The sequence below is a fragment of the Felis catus genome, chromosome A2, assembly GCF_018350175.1.
Source record: "Felis catus isolate Fca126 chromosome A2, F.catus_Fca126_mat1.0, whole genome shotgun sequence".
NCBI lineage: Eukaryota > Metazoa > Chordata > Mammalia > Carnivora > Felidae > Felis > Felis catus.
In genome coordinates, this window is record NC_058369.1 from 20,380,304 (window position 1) to 20,408,134 (window position 27,831).

The window sequence follows — 27,831 nt, forward strand, 5'->3', positions numbered from 1 at the left end:
TGTGTCACTTTCTAGCTCTGTACCTGCTTTGTGTGTATTAAATGTGTTCTTAAGTGACTGAAAGGTTATTAAAAGGCATTTGGACTACATGTATGCATTGGGCTTTTGTCTTGCCCAGGAAAGGTGTTTTGAAATAATTTCAGAGATCCACAGTTGATCTCTCAGCAGACTGGAAGAATCTTGTTGATACCCTGTGAGTACTGGAAATGGACTGAACTCTTTTTTTAAAAAGTCTTTGAATTATATAAATTGCTTGACTAATGTGTTTCTTTGAAGTGTTGCCTAAAGTTTTAGACTGAATGTTTTCATGCTTTTAAGACTTCATACCCCTTGCAAATTAGCATAAATGCATGGTTTTGTTTATACTCTTAATGGAAAAAGAGGTGTACATGGCACTCACTGTGGAATTGCTTTGAGATAATTTGAGAAAATTTAATACAACTCAAGGTTACCAAAATTAATGAGGACATGGCAGTTTGGAATGGTTTCTTTTATATCAAACATAGCATCAGGATGCTGCCGAGGACCTCTGAAATTGCATGGGCTGCCCCACAGTGGTGAGGCAGTATGTGCCCACAGTTCTATGATTTTAGTGTGCACTCTCCAAGCATGGTCTGCTTTGTGAACAAAGGCTTTGCTAGTATGTGTGTGTGTCTTTGTGTTTTTCTCTCCTGTGTATTCTCCTCCCCAGGGGTGTGTCTTAGGGCTGTGTCCGCATGATTAATTTCACTGATTCTTAGCCAGGCACCACTCTATAGACAGGTGACATTGTTTTTGAACTTAGCAGGGCAGAGGAACCAAATTTTCCTTTACTCTCAAGGCTGTAAGGGGCTGGCCTGGGATTGGCTGTGGGTTTCTTCATAACTATATATAGTCTCTTTTAGCAAACACAATATATTAAACTGTAGACCTTAACATATTACTTAGGGATTGGATATTTACTTTTCAGAGTGATTCTTTTTAGAGTTTCTTTAAATAGCTAGTTCTCTAGTTTCATTAAGATAGAATTTGATTCCCAGAATTTGCTTTGTAGGAATACAGATCCTCATTAAGGTGTAGCACACCCATAATCACTCTCCTAGCGCTCCTCTTCCCTGGAGGTTGAGGCAGTGTTTCACATGGGCTGAGGAGCAAATGAGGGAGATACATTTTTTTCCTTATCACCTTTTTCCTCACCTCTAACAGTTCTACTGAGAGCTGATTTCTTGAATCAGGCTGTGTTTGAAAGGCTCTGCCCACATGGAAGTGTTTGTATGTGTGGATACCCTTATAGACAGAATGTAATTGACTGTGCTGCTGCCCCCCAAGGTTAACTATTCCTCTGACATTTTCCCTTTGTTGCTTTTTTTGGTTTTTGGTTTTTGATGTTTATTTATTTTGAGAGAGCGCGCATGCATGTGCATAAGCAGGGGAGGGGCAGAGAGAAAGGGAGAGAGAGAGTCCTAAGCAGGCTCCATGCTGTAAGCCCAGAGGCTGAACCGTGAGATCATGACCTGAGCTGAGATCAAGGGTCAGACACTTAACCAACTGAGCCACCTGGGCATCCCTGTTGCTTTTTTGAAGGAGATCAGTAACAGCAAAACCTGCCCTTTGAGTCGTTGGTATGATTTTGAAGAGTGGAGAAAATTCATTTGTGTCATCTCTGTAAAGAAATTTTAGTGGCTCTTGCAAGGTAGGGAAAGAGAATAACCAAATTTGGTGGGATTTAAGAAATCTATCACTCTCCACTTTATTCTGTTATGGGCATCTGATGGCCTGGGTAATATTTTATTTTTAAATAATTTTATTTTTTTATTTTAACATTTATTTATTTTTGAGAGACAGAGACAGAGCGCGAGCAGGGGAGGGGCAGAGAGAGAGAGGGAGACACAGAATCTGAAGTAGGCTCCATGCTCTGAGCTATCAGCACAGAGCCTAATGTGGGGCTTGAACCCACAAACCACAAGATCATGACCTGAGCTGAGGTCAGACACTTAACTGACTGAGCCACCCAGGTACCCCTGGCCTGGGTACTATTTTAAAATGTCCTGTACTTAAAATGTTTTGAGTAGAGGCCTGGACCAATGTCTCAAATTCTAGTAGTATGTGTGGTTGTTGATTTTTTTTTTAAGTGTTTTTTTATTTTTAAGAGAGAGAGAGAGAGAGACAGAGCTTGAGTGGGGTAGGGACAGAGAGAGAGGGAGGGAGATACAGAATCCGAAGGCTTTGAGGTGTCAGCACAGAGCCCGATGCAGGGCTCGAACTCACAAACTGTGAGATCATGACCTGAGCTGAAGTCGTATGCTTGACTGACTGAGCCACCCAGGCACCCCTGGTTGTTGATGTTTAATTGATATTTGCTTCTATCTATTAGGAGCTTGGGACTGAGGTTATTTTGAAGATGTTTGTTAACTAGGTTTACAGGAGGCTTCTCATTATTATTGTTTACCTCTAAGTGATTGTCATTCTTCCACAACCACACAATTTCTTCTCTGAAATGACAGACATTCAGATTACATTAAGGTACTTGCTAATTAAAAATTGTATTCTAAAAGCCACTCCATAATCAACCAAACACACTGTAAGCAAAACACTTATCTCAAGCAGTCTAGGATGAACCAGAGGGGTTATGCTGATTATAAACATTGACTTCCACATACAGAGTAGCTGCTGTTGAGTTATCATCATTACTCATCTTCAGAATAATTTTCATTTCCAAAGCTGCTGACATCTAATTGATTTACTACTTCCTTTCAAAACCTAATGAACTTAAAGATATAGGATAGTTATTCCCTGAGAAATTTGGAATTTGTCACTCAGTGAATGGTGACTCAGCATTAGTTATATTAATTTGTATTTGTGGAACACCTTTTTTCCCTGTGCCTTAATATACTTTGTGCGTGTTTTGGAAGTGCGTTATTAATGCAAAAATTTTAATTTTATTACTAAATCATTTCATAGATTTTTTTTTGGTTTCATTGTCTTGAGAGGCTAAGTGCATGACCCACCAGGACACATACACACTCATAATTCCTGTGGCTTTTAGCTAAACAGTCTTGAACTTAAATTCTAGCTTTCTAGAACTCTAAAGGATCCAGTTTACTTCATTTTGTTTCAGGAGGACATAAAAATTCTGTTTCAAATTGTGTCTGGACCTTAATAAGAGATTTCAGTTCTGCAATAGTTTTTGTGTTGAATAGAGACTTGTATTTTAGTTTTTATTTTGGGAGATGGGAGGAATTTTAGGATAACCTGATTGTGGATGTGGTTGTCTGTAGCAGTTTGTCATATAAAAGATTATTTATTTTGTGTTCTTCCTCCACATTTTATTATGAAAAATTTGAAATATACAGAAAAATGAAAAGAATTGGTCAGTGAATCTTTATGTTAACATTTTGCTATATTTGCTTTATCTCAGAGCAGTCTTTACCTTGTTTTTGTCCCCCTCAAGAAGAAATGACTTTTATAGCTGATAGTAAAGTAGACCAAGTGAGAGCAAAAGAGTGAGACAGACAGACATGCACAGTGCCTGGCACATAGAAGAGTTAATAGAGCAAGTTGGCAAATGAGGGAGCGAACGTGAATGAATGAATTGATCTAAATAGGACGTGCTTCCAGCTCCAGGCCACAAAGAAACAGTTCTCAGCTAAATACCTGCCCTTAGGGATTTACTGTTTGGTCTGAAGGTGAGAAACCACAGAAGGCAAACCACTTTGCCGGGTAACCCATGTGAAGGCTTCAGTGAAGGTCAGCATAGTCAAGCATGGCTATTGGAGTTCAGAAGCAGGAATATGATCCCAGAAGACTGGGGCAGTTGACCAAGACTTCTTGGAAGAAATGTAGCTGGAATTGGGCTAAGAGGTAGGACAGAACCTGAGAGCAGAGATGGGCGCAGGGGCATTCTGGCCCATGGGGAGCCTGAGGTTCCCCACATACTTGGGAGGAGTGGGAGTGTGCTAAACAGCCAGCTGCCTGCTGGAAGCCTTCTATTCAGGTGGTTAGAGAGTGGACTGCCTTCTGGGTAGTGCTCCAAGGCAGGACCTGGCCCTGCTCTAGGCAGTACCCACTCACTCCCTGTTCCTTGAGTACTCCCAGTTACTCTCACTCCTGGGCTCTGCCCTTGCTGCTCACTCTCCATAGAACACACTCTCCCCAGATGTCTGTGTGTCTCCCTCTTCTTCTGGCCTCTGTTCAATGAGAACTTCTCTCTGATCTCTTTCTGGCGTGCACCAGCTTCTTAGCACTGCCCAACATGCTTCCTACTGTGTCCCCAAAGCCTAGTATAGTGCCTGTGATTATATATCTATAATGTGTATTTGTATATGTATGGATAAATAGAAATATAGAGAGTTGATGCTCAGGAAGTTGAAGGAATGAACAAATGGTAATTCTGAGGCATAGAGTGTGTTTGGTCACTTTAAGATATTTTCATGTCCAAGCAGCTAAGAGAAACTTGAGCTTCCCAGGGTTAGTGCACTTGTGAGGAAGGTGGAGATTCGGGTATGGTTAGCTTGCCCTTCCAGGGCATTCATCCTTGGCATTTTCTCTTTGAAAGAATCCTGTTCCTAAGTGAAGCCCTTGGTGATTCTGATGCCTCTTTTCTTTCTTTCAGGACCCCTGCAGTGTACCATGAGTCGGTAATGCCCACTGAGGACCTCTGGGAGCCATGTCAGACGAATCCGCCTCAGGGAGCGATCCAGACCTGGACCCGGACGTGGAGCTGGAGGATGCGGAAGAGGAGGAGGAGGAGGAGGAAGTGGCAGTGGAGGAGCACGGCAGGGATGACGCGGAAGACCTACTGGATGGTGAGTGGCTCTACTGAGTGACATGGGTTGTCTTTTCTTTTCTTTTCTTCTAGTGGATTTTTTGCTGGAAGAGCATGGTATTTCCAGTTGGATTTCTTAGGCCATCTATTGTGAGAAGGCAGACACTGGTTGCATAGCAACAATTAACTCATATGCTCTTTCTCAGGAAGTGAATTGTTGTTCCTCTATCTAGGCCTCACTTTAGTGCTGGAAGAACCTTTAGCATTTAACTCATCTTTGACAGACATGTGGATTCAGATTCAAAGATTTGAGAGTAGAGCATACTTGCCCGAGTCATGGAGAAATCAGTAGCAGAGTCCTTGTGGCAAGACTTTGTGGTCTGGGGGTCCTGGATTCATCAGATGGCTACAGGCAGGTGTGGGGGTAACCGTGAGTTTCCTGAAATTATATGCACAATTCTGCTTGTATGGACATGAGGGGATTACCTAGGGAGAGATTCTCAGGTGAAAGGTACACAACTCCGGAAAGCTTATTGCATCTCCTGTGGTGCTGCTCTGCCTCCCAACCATCTCTAGTGACTATAGATTGCTTCTGATGGGAGAGAACTGCACCTTCATAGCTGGTAGACCCCCTCTGGACTCCTATTTGGCTCAACCCTTCCTTTGCCCCCAACTTGTTGAAGCGGCATTGACTTTTTCTTCTCTAGTCCACCGTGAGGTCATCTGGCTAGCCGTAGAGCTTCTCCGTTCATTCCAGCCTTGCATGGCATAGGATGGAGTTGTTTGCAAGCTTCCTGTTAACTGAGGAATAAACTTTTGTCTGTTGTTTATAACAGACCACACTAGTAGAACTAGGCAAATGTGCTACTATTCTTCTCTAGATTCTAGGAGAATGAACATCAATTCTGTTTCTTTGCTGCTGGTACTGTCTTCAGTTCTCATTCAGCCTGACAGTTGTCATGTGGTTCAGGGATCAGTTTTTCCTCATTTATACTGTTTAGGTAGTCTCTGCCCTATTTCCACTTCACCTCTGGCAGGGAAATTACCATTTTATTTATTTATTTTTCCTGATATCATTTGCTGTCCACTGTAATTCAGTTGGAGTCACCCAAGATGGTACTGTAGTTCCTTTCTATATAAAGTAGAGTAAGTAGAAATAATGGAAGATAGTGTGTGCTGGCACGGTATACCATCATACTGCCTTGCTTTGATCTCATGGTTCTTAAGATGGCATTAGAGTGCCCCTGGTATCTGCATCACTTTTTGCTTTTTATCATTTGGGTTCTCAGAATTATATTTCAGCTACCCCCTAGATTCATGTCACGTTTAGATTGGATTTTAGATGTTGCTGGTGGGTATAATGGATATATACACACAGTTTTCCCTCTTGGCTTCTTGGAATTCTGGTTTCCTTGTTCGGTTCTTAATTATTAAGACAAAACAAAACATATCCTTCTGTGCACTTTATTATTTATTTAGAAGCGGCAAGATTTTTTAAAATTATTTTTTAATGTTTATTAAAAAAATTGTTTTTAATGTTTATTTTTGAGAGAGAGAGAGAGACAGACAGACAGACAGACAGACAGACAGATTGTCTGTGAGAGAGGGAGACACAGAATCCAAAGCACGCTCCAGGCTCTGAGCTGACAGTACAGAGCCTGATGCAGGACTCAAACTCAGAAACCGCAAGATCATGACCCGAGCTGAAGTTGGGTGCTTAACCAACTGAACCACTCAGGTGCCCCTAGAAGTGGTGAGAATTTAATTGTGATTTGTCACAGCTGTGTAACTGGAGGGTTTTTTTTGTTTGTTTGTTTTTACTATTTATACAACTCTCAGATGAAACAATTTTTTAAAAATTTGAAATGACTTATTTTTATTGCCTTTAAAGTTCCGAGTGTTAAAGTGTTTGGTGGGTACTTTTTCTCTTGCCTTGCCAGGGTTATCTAACTTCTTGGAATTTGATTAAGTATCCTTTTGATGTTTCACTGTAGTGTAGAGCTGTGCTCACCCAGGCACTCCCAAATGGAAGTGATACTTGTGTTACTTGTGGCAATTCTGCCCCTGTTTTAGAGCTCACAGTTTTCCTGGTTCTCTCATTTTGAACACTATGAAATTTTGTTGAAACATCTGAGACCTGCCTGTCTGTTCAGTCTTGCCTTTCCTGCCTTGGCTTGCTGGTCATCTCACAACCTTAATGGGTAGAGCGGCCCGCTATTCTAAAATTAGGAATAGCTATGAATAGTCTTAGCTGGTATAGTGTGATGTGGCCTTTTGTGGTCTTGGAGCAGTCTTTCTCAACCTGGGATGATTTTACCTCCCAGGGGACAATTTACAACGTCTGAAAACAGTTTTGATTGTCACGACTTCTGGGAGGTGGGGGAGGAATGCTACTGGCATCTTGTGGGCAGAGACCAGGGATGCTGCTAAACATCCTACATTGCACAGGACAGCTCCGTCCTACACACAGTTATTGTGGCCAAATACCAATACTGCTGAGATTGAGAAACACTTTCAAAAAAGAAATTATTACTTCAGCTTTTTTTATTTGAAGTTTCATCTCTATTGGATAACAATAACTCACTTTTATAGTGCTTCTTCATCGTTTACACAAACATCTGAACAATCGTACTAACCTTTTCAAAGAACTGTCTTTTGGCTTTGTTGATTCTCTTGATTTGTGTATGTTTTCTTTGTAATTTCTACCTATAATAATCTTCCTTCTACTTCTAGCAGTATTTTCAAACTTCTTAAGAATGTGCTTACCTTTTTTTCCTAATAAAAACAATCAAAATTATAAATTTCCCTCTAAGTACTGCTTTAGTCCATCCTCTCACAAACATTTTGACATACTTTATCCTACTTTATCTTGATAATCCTGTTAGGCAGAGCAGATACATTTTAGGGATGAGGAAACTGAGGCTCAGAAAGGCAAATGGCTTACTCAGTATAACTTTACAAGAAAGTGGAGGCGCTGGGCCTTTGGTTTCCAAAGTGGTACTCCTTTTTCAAATCCATGTTGCTTCTGAGACTATAGATTCATATCATTCCCTACCTGTAATGGGTTGCTTTCTCTCTTAGTTTGTACTTTAAGGAAAGAAGTTGATTGGTAATACTGTTGACTAGAGATGAGAGAACAATTAGAATAGCATGAGTAATGGCAAAGTAGAAGGGCAAGTATGGCATATGCTAGAGAATGGTGAGCTATCTTGTTTGATGTAGAATTGGACACATTAGGGGGATGACCAGAGTGAGACTGGAGTGGTGGCCTGGAATCAGGTTAGGAAGGAGTTTAGAATTTGTTTTATAGGCAGCATGGAATTGACGGAAGTTTTTACTGGGGAGCATTCATTAAACCTTTGATTTTTAGGAATGTTGTTTTAGCAGCATGAAGAAGAGATGGCCTATTAAATGGTGAAGACCAACTAGGTCTGTGTTAGAACTTTACAGAAAGGATTAATGAGGATTTGAACTGTTTGGATCAGTTGACCTACACAGGAGTATTAAATGGTCAGATTTGTAACAGTGGAATTTATAGGACTTGGTGACTTACTTGATGTGTGAGGCAGGTTGAAGATGGAATAGGTAAAGCCTGGGAAGATAATGAAATCTTTACAAAGGTGGGAAGAATGGTATAGGGAGTGGGGGAATTAGAGATGTAGCTTTGCTACATTAAATTGGGGCATTATCTCCTCCTTGATACTGACCTTTGAACGTTGACTTGTGGGGTAGTAGTCTGAGAATAAGGAGACTTTGGCTCTTGGGGAGTAGAACCATGATTTTGTCTTTAAAAAGGTAGAGAGAAAACAGTGCTTTCCATTTCTAACACATTAGGGGCTCATGGCATGTTGTGAAACATTTTTGATTGGTTTTTGTTTCCCCTGTTTGTTTTTTTCTTTTTCTTTTAGAGACAAAGAGCAAGAGAGCGAGAGAGCATGTGCATGAATGGGGGAGAAGGGCAGAGAGAGGGAGAATCTCAAGCAGGCTCCATGCTCAGCATGGAACCTGACATGGGGCTCAATTCCCTGACCCTGGGATCATGACCTGAACTGAAATCAAGAGCATACCCTCAACTGACTGAGCCAACCCAGGCGTCCCTCATTCCCCTGTTTTTCTTTTCTCCAGATGTCTGTGTTGAGTTTTCTCTATTCTCTTGGAATGGTGGGAGAAGTTGGATGTCAGCACCTTACGGGGTCTCTGATTATCAAAGGTAGAGGTTCAAAACCTGGTGCCTCTGGGAATTGGCTTTCCTCATGCAAAATGTTTTTCTGGTTCAGTATTTTCTTCTAGCTCAGCTTCAGGTCCAATGTCTTGCCCCAGATAAAGTACTTAGAAATATGTAGATGAAGGGAACTCCTAGAATAATCTAGTCTTTACAAAAAAAGTTCATTTTCAGTTGCTGCTTAATGTGTATTCCAGTGGATGTATAAGTGTCGCACAGCTGGTATCTGTTACAGAGTCCTATGTTTACGTGGCTTTGTTAAAAGATCTTTCTTTGCCTTGGTGGTTCATTAGCACATTTGTTTTCCTCAGCATCACTCCACTGTAAGCCTTCAGTGCAACTGTAAGTGATGGAGTTTAGACCAAGAGATATTTTCAAGGGTTTTCCTGTCTATACAAATGGCAAAGATCTTAACATCTGTTTCCCCAAGGTAGCTTCTTGTCCTCTTGCAGCAGGGAGACGGGGAGAAAAATAGCAAGAAACCTGGTCCTGAATATGCACTAGTGGTTGGGTGGGTGGAGGGGATGCTTAAAATTTAAACTATTAACAAGGACTTCATGTGTTTCTTATTAACATTCATCTGGATTAATGGATCCAATTCCTGATTTCACTTGTTCTCCAAGTGAATAATGAATCTTAGTTTAAAAAAAAATTTTTTTTTAAGTTTATTTATTTTGAGAGAGACGGAGACAGCATGAGTGGTGGAAGGACACCTAGAGAGGGAGAGAAAGAATCCCAAGTGGGCTCCACGCTGCCAGTACAGAGCCCAATGTGGGGCTTGAACTCACAAAGCAGTGAGATCATGACCTGGGCCAAAACCAAGAGTCAGACGCTTAACCAACTGAGTCACCCAGGCACCCCTGAATCTTAGTTAATAATATGATTCCCCTTTCCATTACCACTTGCACTTCTTTTAGGCTACCTTTATTCTTGTGAAATATTTGCAAGGAAAAGCCAGATGTCCCATTTCTTTCCTACAGTATTTTTACTCTATTACCTGTGCCAGTTTCTCTGGTCTTTGCTTGGTTCTCCAGGAGGATTCTGGGGCCACCACCACTCTTTTCTTCTGAGAGCATTCTACTCATCCAAGCTGTTTGGCCCATGTTGTGAACAGCCTCATTAACCTAACACAAGAGTAGGGTTTTTCTAATGGAATATTACTAGAAAACAAACCAAAGCCCCAGCCAGAAACTGCAGACTTAAAGAACTTATTTGTTACTCTAAGAATGATTGCCTGCCAAAGGGTTTCATTTCCAAACTCATTTCCTCAGGCCGTGGTAGGCATACTGGGAGTTTATGAAGCTTCAGGATGAACATGACAAACCTTGTTGGAGTGCCAGTTTTATCAGGAGATAGGTGGAGTGGTGTTGGGGGTTGGGGGTTAGTACTTTGGTAAGGAATTTTAAAAAATTGTAATAAAAATTAGGCATAGAAAATAATTCATATGCATTTTTAAGGTAAAATAAGATTTGTTTTTTTTCAAATAAATTTCAGAGTTTAGAATTTTGGATCGTGCCATGAGAGTCCCCAAGGGATAAGAACGTTTTCTGCAGACATTCAGGACTCGTCAGTGGAAAAGTTTGAGAGGCCCTGGCTTAAGTTAATCAAGATCTGGACACAGACTGCCTTGATGGGCACATCTTTTTAGAACATGAAGGCCTTCTTTTTTTGTTGTTTTATTCTTGTCTGTTTTACATGGCATATCAGGATACTGAGATCCTGGAACTGGAGCTAGATATGTTCCTTCTGGAACCTGCTTCATAGCCATCTTATTGACAGAAAGCTAACCTCCTGAATATCAACTTTGGCCTCAGGCTGACCTCCTTCACCTTAGACCACTGAGTAGGGAAAGCTGATCTTCTCAACCTCTGGATCTCTGCCTTTCCTGCAGAGAGTTTGCTTTGTGCTTTTTCACTGACCCCTTTCTATTTGTCCTCTTTGCTTACAATGTAAAGAATTAGGGGTAAAGTGTTCTAGGCAGAGGGCCAGAGCAAAGGCCCTGGTGTGGGAACGAATTTGCTGTTTAAGAATCAGGAACATAGAGGCCATGGTGGCTGGAGCGTAGAGAATAGAGGCCAGAGTGGTCTGGGATGAGATAGGGAGGGCCTGAGCATGTAGGGCCAGCGGTAGCAGTTTGAGATATACCCAAACCCTGGTTTTATTCGTTTGGGTTCCAACATGCTTTTTCAGATTCTCACCGCGAGTTCTGGACATATCATTAAACAGTAGCGTCTGCAGGAAAAGTCATGCTCTCTAAACAGCTGGAAGTGGAAGAGGTGTAGGGGAGCTTCCAGAAATTGAACTAAGATCAGAGTGGGTGGGGTGATTTCAGCAACCTAATGGGAACTCTAACCAATGTTTTCTCCCTCCAATGGAAGCCCCCAGGGCCCTTCAGAAGGCAGCATAGTCTCTGGAGTTGTAGTTTTCACCATTTTTTATGACCTTTCTGTTACATTAGACATTCTTAGTTTAAGCCTAGATTTCTTCCTTTTCTAAGAATAGTTTTTAAAGGAAATATTTATTTATTTATTTTGAGAGACGGAGCGTGCACATGTGCACTCCCGTGTGAACCAGGGAGGGGCAGAGACAGAGGGAGAGAGAGAATCCTAAGAAGGCTTGGCGCTCTTGGTGCAGAGCCCAACACAGGGCTCAATCGGATGAACCGTGAGACCATGACCTGAGCCGAAATCAAGAGACGATGCTTAACTGACTGAGCCACCCAGGCATTCCTAGATCCATTTTTAAAAATTTAGTGTGATAGAATCCATTCCTGTTGTTCATTTTAATACTCCAATTGTCCTGGGTTTGGCTAGTGGGAGCTCATTTCAGCTGACTTCAGTATTCCTTTGACATGTTCCCTACAATTTGTGAGCACTTCCTTTTCTTTCTGGTACAACGGTGTTCCAAGCCTAGCTTGTATCTTCTCTGTTCTGACCTGGGAATTGGCCTTTTCTCCAAACTCCTGGTTTCTTTTAGAGGGAAATGGTATTTAGAAACCAAGATCTGGGCTATACATATGCTCATTACTACTAGGATATCATTGATTGTTGGCTCTTTTGGTCTCTAGAGCTAGGAAATACATTTATTTAAAAAATTGTGTTCAGGGACATCTGGGTGGCAGTTAAGCGTCTGACTTCAGCTCAGGTCATAATCTCGTGGCTCATGGGTTTGAGCCCTGCATTGGGCTCTGTGCTGACACGGTGAAGCCTGCTTCAGATCCTCTGTCTCCCTCTCTCTCTGCCCCTCCTCATTCATTCTCTTATTCTTTCTCTCTCTCTCTCTCTCTCTCTCTCTCTCTCTCTCTCTCTCTCAAAAATAAAAAAAAATAAAACTTAAAAAAATAAATTAAAAATTGTGTCATAACAGTGCTCTTAATTTTACTCCTTCTCCCATTCCTTATCTGTATCTCCCTTTTCACCCAGTGAGAACCTGGTTCCCAGTAGCATCACGGTATTTATTCATTTGTTCAATTGTACAGTGCACTCAAAATAGTTTCAGATATCCACTACAAACAATAAGTCTAAAGTTCAAGATTATTTTTGCAATTTTTTTTCCTTTTAATATATCTCACTTAAGCTGCATAGACAGAGTACTATATTGTCAAAAAGTTTACTTGGATTTTTGTTTGTTTTTCCAACTTATCAAGGTTTAATTGTATACTGTGTATATACCCTTAAAACTATCATCAAGTTAGTGAGCATATTTGTCACCCCTGAAAGTTTCCTCATCCCCTTTTGAAGTCCTTCCCTCCCCTCCCTGCCTTCCAACCCTGTCTCTAGTGAACCATTGATCTGCTTTCTGCCCTTATTGATTAGTTTATATTTTATAGAATTTTGGTATAAATGAAACCACATAGTGGTTTTGTTAACGAAGTGGATATGGATTGTGTGAAAGAAAGAAGGTAAGGATCAATCCCAAAGTTTTTGGATTGAACAGCTTGAAGATGCCATTTTCTGAGCTTGGAAAGATTGGGGGAGAGGCACAGAATGGGGACAGACAGAAGTGTAGTTTTAGAGACATGTTAAGTTTGACATGTCTTATGGCTCCAAGCTAAGATGTTGAGAAGGCAGTTAGTTAGATTACTGAGTTGAAGTTCAGAAGAGAAGTCTACATTGAAGATAAAAACATGGGCTATTTCTGTATATAAATGGTACTTATGACATGGGACAGGATGAGATCATCCCAGGAATAAGAGAAGTAATCTGAGTGACTAAGCACTGGACACTCAGCAGTGGGGAGGGTGATAAAGAGGGTCTAGGAAAGAAGACTGAGAAGAAATGGCCACTGACGTAGTAGGAGACCCAAGAGAAAAGTGCTATGGTGGCTTAAAAAAAAAAAAAAAAACAGTTTCAAGGAGGAAGTGATCAACTTCGTTAGTTAAAGGCTAGCAATAACCAGGGTAGTATGAGGAGTAAGAATTGACTGCTGGATATTTGTAGTATTTGCAAATCAATCAACATGATACATCACATTAGTAAGAGAAAGGATAAAAACCTTATCATCATTTCAATAGATGCAGAAAACGCATTTGACAAAGTAGAATATTCATTCATGATAGAAACCCTCAAGGAAGTAGGTTTAGAGGGAGCATACCTCAACATAATAAAGGCCTTGTATGTAAAACTCACAGTTAACATCATCAGTGGGGAAAAACTGAGAGCTTTTTCCCTAAGGTCAGGAACAAGACAAAGATGTCTACTCTCACCACTTTTGTTCAACATAGTACTGGAAGTCCTAGCCATAGCAGTCAGACAACAAAAAGAAATAAAAGGAATCTACATCAGTAAGGAAGAAGTAAAACTTACATTATTTGCAGATGACATAATACTATATATAGAAAACCCTAAATACTCCACCAAAAAACTACTAGAACTGATAAATGAATTCAGTAAGGTCACAGGATACAAAATCAATATACAGAAATCTGTTGCATTTCTATACACTAATAATGAAGCAGCAGAAAGAGGAATTAAGAAAACAATCCCATTTACAATTGTAAAAAAAAAAAAAAAAAGTCGCCTAGGAATAAACTTAACCAAAGAGGTGAAAGACCTGTACTCTGAAAACTATAAGATATTGATGAAAGAAATTGAAGACGACAAAAAGAAATGGAAAGGCATTCTGTGCTCATGGATCAGAAGAACAAATATTGTTAAAATGTCTATACTACCCCAAACAATCCACAGATTTCATGCAATCCCTCTGAAAACACCAACAGCATTTTTCACAGGACTAGAACAAATAATCCTAAAATTTGTATGGAACCAAGAAAGACCTCAAACAACCAAAGCAGGCTTGAAAAAGAAAATAATTTGAGGTATCACAATTTCAGACCTCAAGTTATATTACAAAGCTATAGTAATCAAAACAGTATGGTAATGGAACAAAAAATAGACACACATATCAATGGAAAGAATAGAAAGCCTAGAAATAAATGCACAATTGTATGGTCAATTAATCTTTCACAAAGGAGGAAAGAATATACAATGGGAAAAAGACAGTCTTTTCAACAAATGGTGTTAGGAAAATTGGACAGCTACATGCAAAAGAATGAAACTGGACCACTTTCTTATACCATACACAAAAACAAATTTTAAATGGATTAAAGACCTAAATGTGAAACCTGAAACCATAAAAATCCCAGAAGAGAACACAGGCAGTAATTTCTCTGACATTGGTTGTAGCAACATCTTTCTAGATGTGTCTACTGAGGCAAGGAAAACAAAAGCTAAAATAAATTATTGGGACTACATCAAAATAAAAATCGTCTGCACAACAGGGGTGCCTGGGTGGCTCAGTCAGTTAAGTGTCTGATTCGGTTTTGGCTCAGGTCATGATGTCTCATGAGTTCAAGCCCTGCATCAGGCTCTGTGCTGATGGCATGGAGCCTGCTTGGTATTCTTTCTCCCTCTCTCTCTGCCCCTCCCCTGCTCTCTCTCTCTCTCTCTCAAAATAGATAAATAAACCTACAAAAACAATTTTTTAAAAAAGATCTTTTGTACAACAAAGGAACCAACCAACAAAACTGAAAGACAATCTACTGACTGGGAGAAGAAATTTGTAAATGATATATCTGATAAAGTGTTAGTACCCAAAGTATATAAAGAACGTATACAGCTCAACACAATAATAATAATAATAATAATAATAATAATAATAGTAATAAAAAATGGGTAGAAGAGATGAATAGACATTTCTTCAAAGAAGACATCCAGATGGCCAAGATGCTTAACATCACTCATCATCGGGGAAATGCAAATTAAAACCACAATGAGATATCACCCCACACCTGTCATAATGGCTAAAATGAAAAACACAAGAAACAAGTGTCAACAAGGATGTGTAGAAAAAGGAACCCTCGTGCACTGTTGCTGGAAATGCAAACTGGTACAGTCACTGTGGAAGACAGTATGGCGTTTCCTCAAAAAATTAGAGAACTACCCTATGATCCAAGAATTGAACTACTGGGTATTTACCCAAAAAATAGAAAAGCACTGGCTCAAAAAGATACATGGATCCTTTGTTTATTGCAGCATCACTTACAATGGCAGCAGCCCAAGTGTTCATCAGTAGATGAATGAATAAAGAGGATGTAATGTGTATACACACACATACATACAATGGAATATTATTCAGCCACAAAAAGAACAAAATCTTGCCATTTGTAATAACATGGATGGATCTAGAAATGTAATGCTAAGCAAAATAAGCCAGTCAGAGAAAGACAAATATTATATTATTTCATTCATGTGGAATTTAAGAAACAAGACAAAAGAAAAAAAAAGACACAAACAAAAAAACAGACTCTTAACTATAGAGAACAAACTGATGGTTGCCAGAGGGGATGTGGTTGGGGGCATGGGTGAAATAGGTGAAGGGGACTAATAATACACTTATCTTGATGAGCACTGAATAATATATGGAATTGTTGAATCACTGTAATGTACACCTAAAACTGATATAACACTGTTAATTACACTGGAATTAAAATTAAAAGAGAATTGGCTGTCAGATTTAGCAGTGTGGGCGACCTTGGTGACCTTGATGAGCATTTCAGTGCCATGATAGGGGCTAAAATAAGAACAGGTGGAGAGGAATTGGAGACCCTAAGAATAGACAAGTTTTTTGAGGGGTTTTGCTATACAAGGAAACAAAAAGAAGAAGCAATAAATGAGGGGGTATTTGAGGTCAAGGAAAGGCTTTTTTAGAGGTGCCTGAGTGGTTCAGTTGGTTGAGCATCTGACTCCTGATTTCGGCTCAGGTCATGATCTCACGGTTCATGGGATCCAGCCCCATGTTAGGCTCTGTGCTGACAGTGTGGAGCCTGCTTGGGATTCTCTATCTCTCCCTCCCTCTCTCTCAAACAAATCTAAAAAACATTAAAAATAAAAAGAAAGGCTTTTTTAAAAGTTAAAAAGTTTTATCCTTCTAACTTTTTGCCAGTGGGGCTTATCAGGTAGGGAGGGAGAAATGGATGACACAGTATAGTTGGGGGCAGTCCATACTGGCTCAAGCCAAGACCTGGGAAAAATCCTTTACCTCAGCATGTTAGTGTGTAATAGAAAGGAACACCCCTCAGGGCAAGGTAATCATCTTCCTCTAAATTTTTGTATCTTGGGCAAGACCTTGCTGAGCCTTCAGGTTCACTTCTGCAAGATGAAATTCTGCAACCTGAACTCTAGATCTGTTGTTTTCTCATTCTGGATGAAGACGTGGAAGTATGGGCATGTTTTTAGGAACAAAGAGGAATCACCAAAGTGGAGAAAAGGGCTGTGAATCTACATGGAAGGCCAGTTTAGCCATGTGACTTGAATGCAAGACAGACAGTATAAATAGCTCTCTATTGCATTTTAGCATTTTTTTCTCAACTTAGATGACCAGCACCAGTCCTTAAATTACAGATTCACGACAGATCTTTTTATTCTGTATTTGTTTTATCCTCTTCCCTTCCCCAGAAAGTTGTATCACCTCTTCCTGAGACAAGTTGGATATCTGTTGTTGGACTGATTTTTTAGAGTAGCCTAAATCAAGAATTTAGGGTGACTTCTTACTAGAAATGAAGTAGTGCCAATTTTGCAACCATTTCCTGTCCTTTTCTGTGTGCCAGGCTTAAAGACACAAAGGTGCAGAGTTCGGGTGTGCTGGGGGCAGAAGATTGTTTGTAAATCTGTGGCAGGAAAGCATGTCAGATGTTGACCCAGTTGTTCAGAGTGACTTTGTAGGACCTTCAACCCTCTTTCCCAATAATCCAGGGGGTGGGAACTTCTGACTGTGAGTTTAATTTGCATTTCCCTGATTATTTAAGATGTTAGGCTTTTTCTATATGCTTATGACCATTTTCAGTCTTGTAAAGTGTCTGAACACATTTTTTGGAACATTTTTCTTTCCTTTCATCTATTTCTTATTGATTGGAATTCTTCATATCTGGTTATGAGTCTTATTGCGTACACACACACACACACACACACACACACACACACACACATCTTTTCCTTCTATATTGCTTGGTTTTTCACTTTTAATTGTGTTTTGTGGGGCTTATTTTGCAGTTGTATGCTCCTTTTTATATTGTATTTTTGATGAATAGATGTTTTAATTATAATGAAATAAAATTTATTTTTACCCTTTATGTTTAGTGCTTTAGTGCTTCCCCAAGGTCATGAAGATATTGTTATTTTTTAGAAGCTTTAAATGTTTTACCTTCACATTTAGGTCAGTGATCCATCGTGAATTGATTTTTGTATGGTGTGAGGTAGGGGTCAAGGTTCATCCTTCTCATTTCCAAATATGATTATCTAATTGATTCAGCATTCTGCATTGCATTTTCCTGTACCTTTTGTTATAAACTGAGGCACAGTACATACATAGCTGTCTCTGAACTCTATTTTTTTCCCACATAACTTTCAGGGAAATGGGAATAGAGGGGAAATTATGCAGTGTGGTGGCTAAGAGCATGAACTCTGGAGACAGATCAGTCACCTGGGTTTAGATCCTATCTTTACTACTTAATGGCTTTTTGAGCAAATTTCCTTATCTGTAAAATGGGAATAATGGTAGCACTATCTACTTAATAGGGCTGTTTTGAGGACTGAATGAGTTAATGTTTATAGTATTTGTAATGGCCTTGGACATGACTGGGGATGCAGTGCATGGGATCCAAATCTAGTAGGGCTCACTGCAGACCTGGTGCTGGGCCTGTAGCTATTCACCAGCTACTTTGTCTGCCCTGACTTCACAGTTCCCAGCAATCCTCCTGAAGGAGTGTCTTTAAGTGTTTTGTAAATTGTATTCTGAAGTCTTATAGTAGTCTTTGGTCCAATTTAGAGTACAGAAGCAGGATGTGCCAGGTTTGAATAAAATTCCCCAAACAGCGTACCAAGAGAGAAAGCATCAGTTACTAACCTTGTCTCCCCAGATATATTGACAGGCACTGCAGCCTAACAATGTTGAGCACATGCTGAAATAAAAATAAAAAGGAAGAAACCTAGAGATGGTCTTCTATAGGCTTTTAGGCAGAGACCTGAAAGAGAATATGGGTTACAATTAAATTAGAATCTAACACATCCCTGTTAGATAAGGAAATGAGAAAAGAGGGACACAGCATCTGCAAAGGCCCAGAGCCTCTGAGAGCACCATGCTTTTGAGGCTAGAGAACATGGAACTGAGAGTGGGTGGGTGGAGGGAGGTTTTTGGTAGTCAGGTAGTGAGCTAGCAATCAGGAAAGGCATGAAGGATTTCAGATTTTATCCTAAGAGCAGAAGGGATAGTTTTAAAGTGTTTTAACAGATCCTGGGTGGGTGGAGACTGTGACTAGAACGGATTCACAAAGCTCACTCTTTCTGCAGTGTGGATTGCAGGGAGGCAGGGAGACTCTGGAGGCCAGAGCAAGAATCCAGACCAGGTAGTACAGTGGTGTGGAGAGAAGAAGAGAGGGATATTTAGGTAACTTCTTAGGGCACAGAATTCATGACTGAATATGAGGAGATGAGAGAAAGCAAGAATGAATGAAGCTTTTTTCCCTTGATGGTCACTGAGTGTGGTGGAGGTCTAGAGAGTTGCTACTCTGTGGGGTGTGGGATGCTGGGAGAGCTACTACGGAATGCTCTTCCACTATAGAGACTTTGTGCTTATGTTCTTAGCCACTCTTCTTTTAATTGTCCCCTTCACCCATTAGGAAGCAAGGCTGTTGTGTAATGTGCTCCTGGATAAGTACATATTTTCTTTGCATTTTCTACAGCCCCAAGGAAAAGGTTTGTTGTTTTATTTTTATTTCTTAAATTAAATTTAATTAATTAATTAATTTTTAAGTAATCCCTGCACCCAACATGGGGCTCAGACTCATGATCCCAAGATCAACAGTCTCATGCTCTACTGACTGAACCAGCCAGGCATCCTTGTTGTTTTATTTTTAATATGATCAGCCAGAAAGGGCCTTACCAGTCTTTCTTTGGTCAGAGCAACTCTCTAACCTTTAGCATTCATGGAGTTAACATTTAAGGTTCCAGCCAATGAGACTATTCCAAGAGTCTGTAATCTGCACTAGTTTATTATTTTGCCAAGGCATGACTTTTAATGATGCTCTCTTCAGGTTGGGGTGTGGAGAGTGAGTCCTGTCCTGTCCTGTCCTCCAGAGCATCTGCTCCTCAACCTACCCTGTTCTCTGCTCTCAGATCAGAAATTCTGACGGGATTGTTTAAATGTTTCAGTTGTACATGAATGCATTTTGTGGAAGAAATTATGTGCTGTAGCAGTACTCTCTACTTTGGGCATTTTGCAAAGGTATCTTCTCTCTTGCCTCCTGTGCTTTCCCTTCATGTCTGTTGTGAAGTCTGATTTGACGCTTTGCTTGTGAAACCCTACTCTTTGTTCACAGCCTTTTCTCACCTAATGAATCCTTCTGGGAATTTGAGGTTTTATTTTTTGTGGTTGGTAGCCTCAATACATCAAAATGTTCATGAGTAGAATGAAAAAGTAAAAGTTCTGTTGATTGACCTTCCCCCACCTCCTCCCTGCAATACAGATCCCTAGCACGCTTTTGTTTGTCCATTGGACCAGCTTTACTGTCTTCTAGGTTAACAGACACAAGTAACACATTTTGAAGGATTATCACCTTAGTGTGTGTACACAAGTCCTCTCTCAAAAGACACAGAATGAGCTTTTGCTATTTCTCTTTGCTCATTCCCTCTTAAAAGAGGCAGCACTTAATGCCATCCTAGTTTTCTCTTGCTTGTTGTGGACACCCTTACATAGGAGTCCTAGTGGAGTTTGCATGTTATGGAAAGATTTGTATGTTATTCTGTGCTTCTGCCACCATTTAAAGTGGGTTTGCAGGCAGGAGAATGGGTGTGGGGTTTTGCCAGCCTGAGATCCAGAGGGAGGGGCAACAGTTCCCCAAGGCCACAAACAGGCTTATTCTCTTCATTCTTCTTTTAGAACCCCCACTTGGATGATGCTGAGATCCTGTTTTCCCCTCTTACACTCAGCTGTCAGGTTCAGTGGGGATGCCTGGAGATTGCTTTCTAGCCTCCTTGAGAGAGGCTGCCAATTGGAGTCCTCACAGAAGAGCAGGAAGCCCAGCATGGACTGACATGTCCCTTGAACCAGCTCCAGTCTTGACACTTCTCTCTGGTTATATAACATCAAGCAGCTGCAGCTTCCAGAACCACTTTATTCCTTATAGTGCTGAATGGCAGGTGGAGGAAGCACTGACCCTTTAGTGATCCTGAAGTTTCCAGGAATAATTTGCTTGAGTATTTAATTCTATTTTTATTTCTCCCATGTTTGCATCACTCATACTTTGGGAAATAAGCAAGGCAATAGTCCATTGCTTCAGTCTTCCCACTAAGGTCCTTAGCCTAGTCCCTATTTATTGATTGATTTATTTATTTAGGGTGATGTTTTTTAGATTTTTTATTATTTTTAAAAGTATTTATTTAATTTTTTATTTTAACGTTTACTTATTTATTTTGGGACAGAGAGAAGGAGAAAGAGAATCCCAAGCAGGCTCCGTGCTGTCAGTGCAGAGACCCACGCGGAGTCTCACAAACCGTGAGATCATGACCTGAGCCAAAATTAAGATTTGGTCGCTCAACCAACTAGGCCACTCAGGCACCCCAAAGTTTTTTTTTTTTTTAATGTTTCATTTGTTTTTGAGAGAGATAGTAGCTGGGAAGGGGCAGAGAAGCAGGGGACAGAGGATCTGAAGCTCAACTGACTGAGCCACCCAGGCATCCCTCACATAATCTTTTTAAAAAATCTTTATTAGACAGTTAAGAGACCTTTGGAAGTAAAATTACAAGGGAAAATTTTGAGGAAAGAGTGGCCAGTCTATTATCACTCGAGACCTTTAGCAGATCTGGAAGGAAGAGCTCTCCCCACCCCAGGCAGCTGACTGAAGATCGCTAGGTGCCATGGTCACCAGGTGCCTTGGGTCATATGTTGCTCTTGGATGGGCTGCAGCTGTTTCCAGATAGGATTCAGCTCTTCAACTTTGCATGCTGGGTAGTGGGGTTTCCCTCCCTCCCTTAATGTGTTACAATGGCTAGGTGTCGTGTTGCTTCTGGAATTCTGGGGGATGGAAGGATGGGGTAAATCAGGCTGAGGATATATGATCAGCATTAATGTTTAGCATGGAGACTTCAGTTAAGGAGGGGAAAAAATTAGTGTGAGTTTTCTCATGGCTGATGGAATAATAAAGTTGAGTGATTGGAGTAAGTGTGGGAATAGTTCAAGAACCAGCCTACATTTCTGAAGTAATGATTTCGGTTTTGACTACTGTAGGCGATGAAGTTTTTCAGATTTGTAAGTATTCTTTATTACACTTACAACTCCTTTGCTATTTATTTTATAAGTAGCATCTAGTCTGTGGCTTATCTCTTAACATTGTTGATAGTGTTCTTTGTTGTAAAAAAAAAATCTGTAATTTTATTGTAGTCACTTTAAATAAGCTTTTCCATTGTTCAGTGGTCATTTATTTCATGGGTGGAAAAGAGGCATATTTTAAAGATTGGAATGTGGTTTTCATCAACATCTTTGTTCTTAAGTGTTTATTTTGAGAGGGGGGTGTGAAGAAAGCATGAGCAGGGGAGGGGCAGAGAGAGAGGGAGAGAGAAAAATCCCAACCAGGCTCCTTGCCATCAGCACAGAGCCCAATGCGCGGCTCAAACCCACAAACTGTGAAATCATGACCTAAGCGGAAATCAAGAGTCAGACGCCCAACCGAGCCACCCAGGCACCCCTCATTTTTTTTTTTAAGGATGCCTTGTGAAGAGCAGAAGTTTTTAATTTTGATGAAGCACTTTTATCATTTTTTTTGCTTGTGGTTCAAGCTTTTTGTATCCTGCTTAAGAAATCTTTACTTACCCTAGGGGTGCCTGGGTGGCTCAGTTGGTCGAGTGTCTGACTTCACCTCAGGTCATGATCTCACAGTTCATGGTTTCGAGCCCTGCATGAAGCTCTGTGCTGACAGCTTGGAGCCTGGAGCCTGCTTCGGATTCTGTGTCTCCCTCTCTCTCTCTCCCTCCCCTACTCTCACTCTTTCTTTCTTTCAAAAATAAACATTAAAAAAAAGAAAAGAAATCTTTACTAAGCCTAAAGTTGCGAATATTTTCTACTACATTTTCTGCTAGAAGTTTTATAGTTTAAGCTTTTATATTTAGGCCTTGATCCATTTTGAATTATTGTTTATGTATAATATGTAATGAGGTGAGAATTGTATCTGTTGCAAATGGTGTGTTGGAAAGATTATCTTTCTCCATTGAATTACTTTTAATTACCTTTACAAAGAATCAATTGACTATAAATGTGTGGTCTAATTCTGGACTGTATTATATTAATTACTATGTTTATCCCTAGGCAAAATCATAATTACTGTAGTTTCAATCAGATAGTACAAGAATTCCAACTTCATTGTTGTCTTAAAAAATTATTTTGATTACTGTAGGACTTTTGCATTTTCATAAGAATTTTAGACTTCTGTCAATTTCAGTTACAGATAGTGGCCACAGTTAAAATAGCAAAGTGGAAGCTACATTGCCTTTTATGCTAGCCTTGGAAGTTATAGTGTCACTTCTGTCTTATTCTTTTGGTTATAAGCAAGTCATAAGCCCACCCAGATTCAAGAGAAAAAGATTAGAATTTATTTCTCAATAGGAGGAGGATCAGGGTCAAACTGTAGGAAAGCATTGGGATGAAAGATATTGTTACATTCATCTTTGGAAAAAAGACTTCCACATTCCAGCCTCTGGCCACAGTAATTCACATCATCCCACATGCAAAATACACTGCCCCCTTTCCTCAAGACCCTCAAAGTTTCATTCCATTTCAGCATCAGTTTATAGTCCAAGATCTTGTCATCTAACTCAGATCCATGTGTGAATGTGGCTTTTAGTTGTAGTTTCTTGAATTCACTCCCTAAGTACAGTTTCTCTTATCTGAAGACTTTTTTCTAAGTCTTTTGTTTAACAGAGATCTTCTAGGCATGCCTGCAAAATCTTTAGGAGGCTTTTAGTCTGTTTGAAAAGGTCTATGAGGCACTACTTTAAATATTTCTGAAATCATAACAAAGGATCTTACAGGTCTACCCTGGATTTGATATCAATTTTCCATGTTACTACTGGTGATAGAGTTGCTAAACTGTCTGAAACAGTGTTTCTTTTCCTTTAGCTTTCTGTAACATTTTCCTTTAAGCCTTCATCAATAATCTCCTTGAGACCCTTTGGGCTTTTATGACCAGTTTCCTTATGACCCTTCCAGCTTCTTCTCACCACTTAACACCAAACGCAAAACCATACTCTAATTTTTTATTGATTTGTTTATTCTTATTTACCCCAAGTACCAAGTTCCTGTTTCAGTTACTAATACTGTGTCATAAATTTCCCCAAAACTTAAATGATTTAAAACAATAACATTTATTATTTCTTTTGGTTGCTGCTTGGCTGACAGTCTAACATCTAGGCCATCTAGATTTCCCTCCTTCCCTCCCTTCCTGTCTGCCTTCCTTCCTTTCTTTTTCAATTTTCTTAAAGTAAGCTGTACCCCCAGTGTGGGGCTGAAACTCACCACTCCAAGATCAAGAGTTGCAAGCTCTACTGACTGAGCCAGACAGGTGCCCCTAGATTTCTCCTGATTGAATTTTTCTTGACTATGGATACTTTCCTGTTTCTTTGCATATCTGGTGATTTTTGAGTAAATAAAATGGTCTTTGTGCATAATATATTGTAGGGGCTCTGCATTCTTGTTCATTCTAATTTTCACAGGCAGCTCAGTTACTGATTGATCCATCACCTTGAACTTATGAAGCCTTGGTTTTATGCCATTTTGGTACCAATCTGTGAAAAGCCCAAGATGTTTTCCAATCTAATTTGGTAGGACTCAATCTCTAAATTCTCTCTTCTTGCAGACCTTGTCAGGGCTTGGTTTTAGGCTTTGTTAGGGAGGATCCAGTATATAGGTCTTACTGTAGAATGTGGTTCATACTCTTAGGGACAGCCTTTCTTTTGTCTCAGCAGGATGGCAGGGGTGTTATATAAAATGTTAATGACATCTTTAAACTCTGGCAAGTCTACAACTCCCCAATTCCCCTGGCATTGCTCTTCCCCTAGCACTGCTAGGCTTCTAATATCTCTATGCTGCTCTCACTGTGGTCAGATACATACTCTGAATGATTTCACTTGTTTGAAATTTGTTGAGGTTTGCTTTATGGTGCAGTATATGGACAATTTTCATAAATGATGCATGAGCTGTTGAAAACAATGTGTGTTTTGTCATTGTTGAGTGAAGTGTTCTTTCTAAATATGTTTGTTAATTCAGGTTTGTTGTTTCATTCAGTTCTTGTATAGCCTTACTGGTGTTTTTGTCTGTTAGCTCATATTCTTGAAAGAGATTTGTTAGTCTCTCATTATGATTGTAGATTTCTGTATTTCTTCTTTCAGTTTTGTCAGTTTTAATGTATTTTGACACTAAGGTGTTGTGTGTATACAGAATTGATATTGTTATATTTTCTTTGTACAATGACCTTTTGTCATTATGAAACATCCCTTTTTATTTCTAGTAATGCTTCTTACCCTAATGTCTCTTTCACCTGATTTAGTATAGATAGATATGTCAGCTTTTGATTAGTGTTTATTCTTTTACTTTTTTTTTTTTTTGGTCTATTCTTTTACTTTCAACTTTTTCTCTGTTCTTATTTGTTTTTCATGCTTGCACCAGTTAGTTGGGTTTTGTTTTTTTGATTCAGTCTGACAGCTTTAGTCTTTTAATTGAAATATTTAGTCAATTTATAGTTGATGTAATTATTGATAGAGTTGTGTTAAAATTTATCATCTTGGGGCGCCTGGGTGGCGCAGTCAGTTAAGCGTCCGACTTCAGCCAGGTCACGATCTCACGGTCCGGGAGTTCGAGCCCCGCGTCAGGCTCTGGGCTGATGGCTCGGAGCCTGGAGCCTGTTTCTGATTCTGTGTCTCCCTCTCTCTCTGCCCCTCCGCCGTTCATGCTCTGTCTCTCTCTGTCCCACAAATAAATAAACGTTGAAAAAAAATTAAAAAAAAATTTATCATCTTGCTGTTTATTTTCTATATCATCTTCTATTTTGTTCTTTTTCCTTTGGATTAATCAAGTTGTTGGCATTTTTTTGTTTTTGTTTTTGTATGATTCAGTTTTCTCCCTATTGGCTTGTTAGTTATACAATCTTTTACTGTGCTTTTAGTGGTTATTTAGGTTATGGTATGCATCCTTGTCTAATATAAATCATTGCTTTTATTACTTCCCCAGCTGTATTAGAACCTTAGAACATTTTATTTTATTTTATTTTATTTTATTTTATTTTATTTTATTTTATTTTATTTTATTTTATTTTATTTTATTTATTTTTAACCTTACAGCATTTTAAATCTGTTTACTTCTTTCCTGCCTTTTAGGTTATATATCCTTATTTTAACTCTACACATTTTACTTAAAAAAAAATTTTAATGTTTACTTTTGAGAGAGAGAGAGAGAAAGAGTGAGCGAGTGAGTGAGTGAGCATGAATGGGGAAGGGGCAGAGAGGGGGGGGACACAGAATCTGAAACAGGCTTCAGGCTCTGAGCTGTCAGTGCAGAGCCTGACATGGGGCTTGAGCCTATGAACTGGGAGATCATGACCTGAGCTGAAGTCAGATGTTTAACTGACTGAGACACCCAGGCACCCCTTAATTCTACACATTTTAAATGCTATAAAATGTTATTGTTTTTCTACAGTCAGTATTCATTATATTTGCCTCATCTATACCCTTTTTGTTCCTTTAGTTATTTATTTATTTATTTATAGGAGTTTATTTGAGCAAACATCAAATAGGGTGGTACCAACTAGAAGAGGTTAGGAGCCTTTCCTTTTATGGTGTTTTTCATTCCTTCATTTCTTTCTTCCTTTCTTTCTTTCTTTCTTTCTTTCTTTCTTTCTTTCTTTTTTTTTTTTTTTTTGTCTGAGGTCATTTTTTTTCTGGCTCAAGGACTCCCTTTGGTATTTAGGTTTGAAAATGTTTTTTGGCAACAAATTTAATGTGTGTTTCTGTTTGTCTGAAAATTGCTTTATTTTGCCCTCATTTTTGAATGATGTATTAGCTGGTACAAATTCTAGGTTGCCAGTTATTTTCTTTCAACACTTAGAAGATTTTCCACTGTCTTCTAGCATCTTTCATGTCTGAAAAATACATTGCCATTCCTATTGTTGCTCCTTTGAAGGTAATGTGTTCTCCCCCACTTATGACTACTTGTACAGCTTTTTATTTGGTATTAGTTTTCAAAAGTTTTGCTATAAGCTCCCTAGGAATGGTTTTTTGTTGTGTTTTGTTTTTTTCTATTTATCCTACCTGTCATCCATAGAGCTTTTTGATTCTGGTTATTATATATGTTATTTCTAGAATTTCCCTTTGATTGTCTTTTTTTATTGAGTCTGATTATTTGGTGACATTATCCCTGTTTTTATTTTCTCCATTTCTTTGTTTTCTTGCACATTTTATCAGTTATTTATTATTATTATTTTTTTTTAAGTGTCTAGACCACCAGTGATTCTGGTTCTGTTGTCTGTTTATCACCTCTTAGCTTTTTTTTTTTTTTTGATACATTATCTTATTTTATTCAAATACCAGTCTGATCACACATGGTCCAAAAACACTCAAATAACAAACCAAGTATAGACAGATGTTAAAGATTGGTCTTCAAATATCATAGCCAATGATGCCACGCTTTCCTATGATCTCGCTGACATAAAATCACATCCACACCTCGGTAGCCACCAAACCATTCAGCAGAGCTTCCTTAACTGTGAGCTGTTTGAAGCTACCAGTTTGAGCACTCTTGACTATTTTTTTCAAGCTCTGAATAGCTGTAGGGATCTCAGCAGGGGTTGGAGGAACCAACTCAACCTTGGCATAGTGTCAAAATGTGGCCAATTGAGTCTTCGAGCAAGTCACAGCAGCCTTCACCAGCTCTGGGGCCTTCTCCGTGAGGTTACGGACAAACTGGGCCATGATTCCAGGATTTTCCCTCTTAGTTTTTGATCATTTGGTCTTGTCTCCTGGCATAGCTGGTAATTTTTCATTGAATGCTGGGCAGTGTACATAAAAAGTTATAGAGACTATGGATAATATCTTTAGAGAAGTTGTCCTTTTCTTCTTCTAGGCACATACAGTGGGGCTGATCACCTTAATCCAGCAGGACAAAGCTGAATAAATGTCAGATCATAGTTTATAAGCCTTTGTTTACTCCTGGCACAACCCTGTTTCTAGAGTAAGGCCATCCCATAGGTTCCACTTGAGAACGAAGGTGTTCCCTGGAACCATCTGCTCTGGTGGTTCCTAAATTTCTAATCCTTCTCTGCACCTTGAGA

The 27,831-nt window shown here is 39.5% G+C and overlaps 1 protein-coding gene and 1 pseudogene across 4 annotated transcripts in view; one reads left to right on the top strand and one right to left on the bottom strand.

Annotated features, from left to right (window-relative positions):
* Nucleotides 1-27,831, top strand: part of RAD54L2 (RAD54 like 2) — a 111,498-nt gene that overhangs the window by 43,050 nt on the left and 40,617 nt on the right. For 3 of the 4 annotated variants that reach the window (XM_023249176.2, XM_006928828.4, XM_023249178.2), the window contains one exon: nt 4,592-4,784. In XM_023249176.2, the coding sequence (XP_023104944.1) occupies nt 4,646-4,784 (139 nt within the window). In that variant the 5' untranslated portion in view covers nt 4,592-4,645. Of the gene's footprint in view, nt 1-38; nt 194-4,591; nt 4,785-27,831 lie in introns of those variants that run through there. The other variant, XM_045050800.1, reaches the window with a different exon arrangement.
* LOC123383367 lies at nt 27,161-27,472 on the bottom strand (annotated as a pseudogene).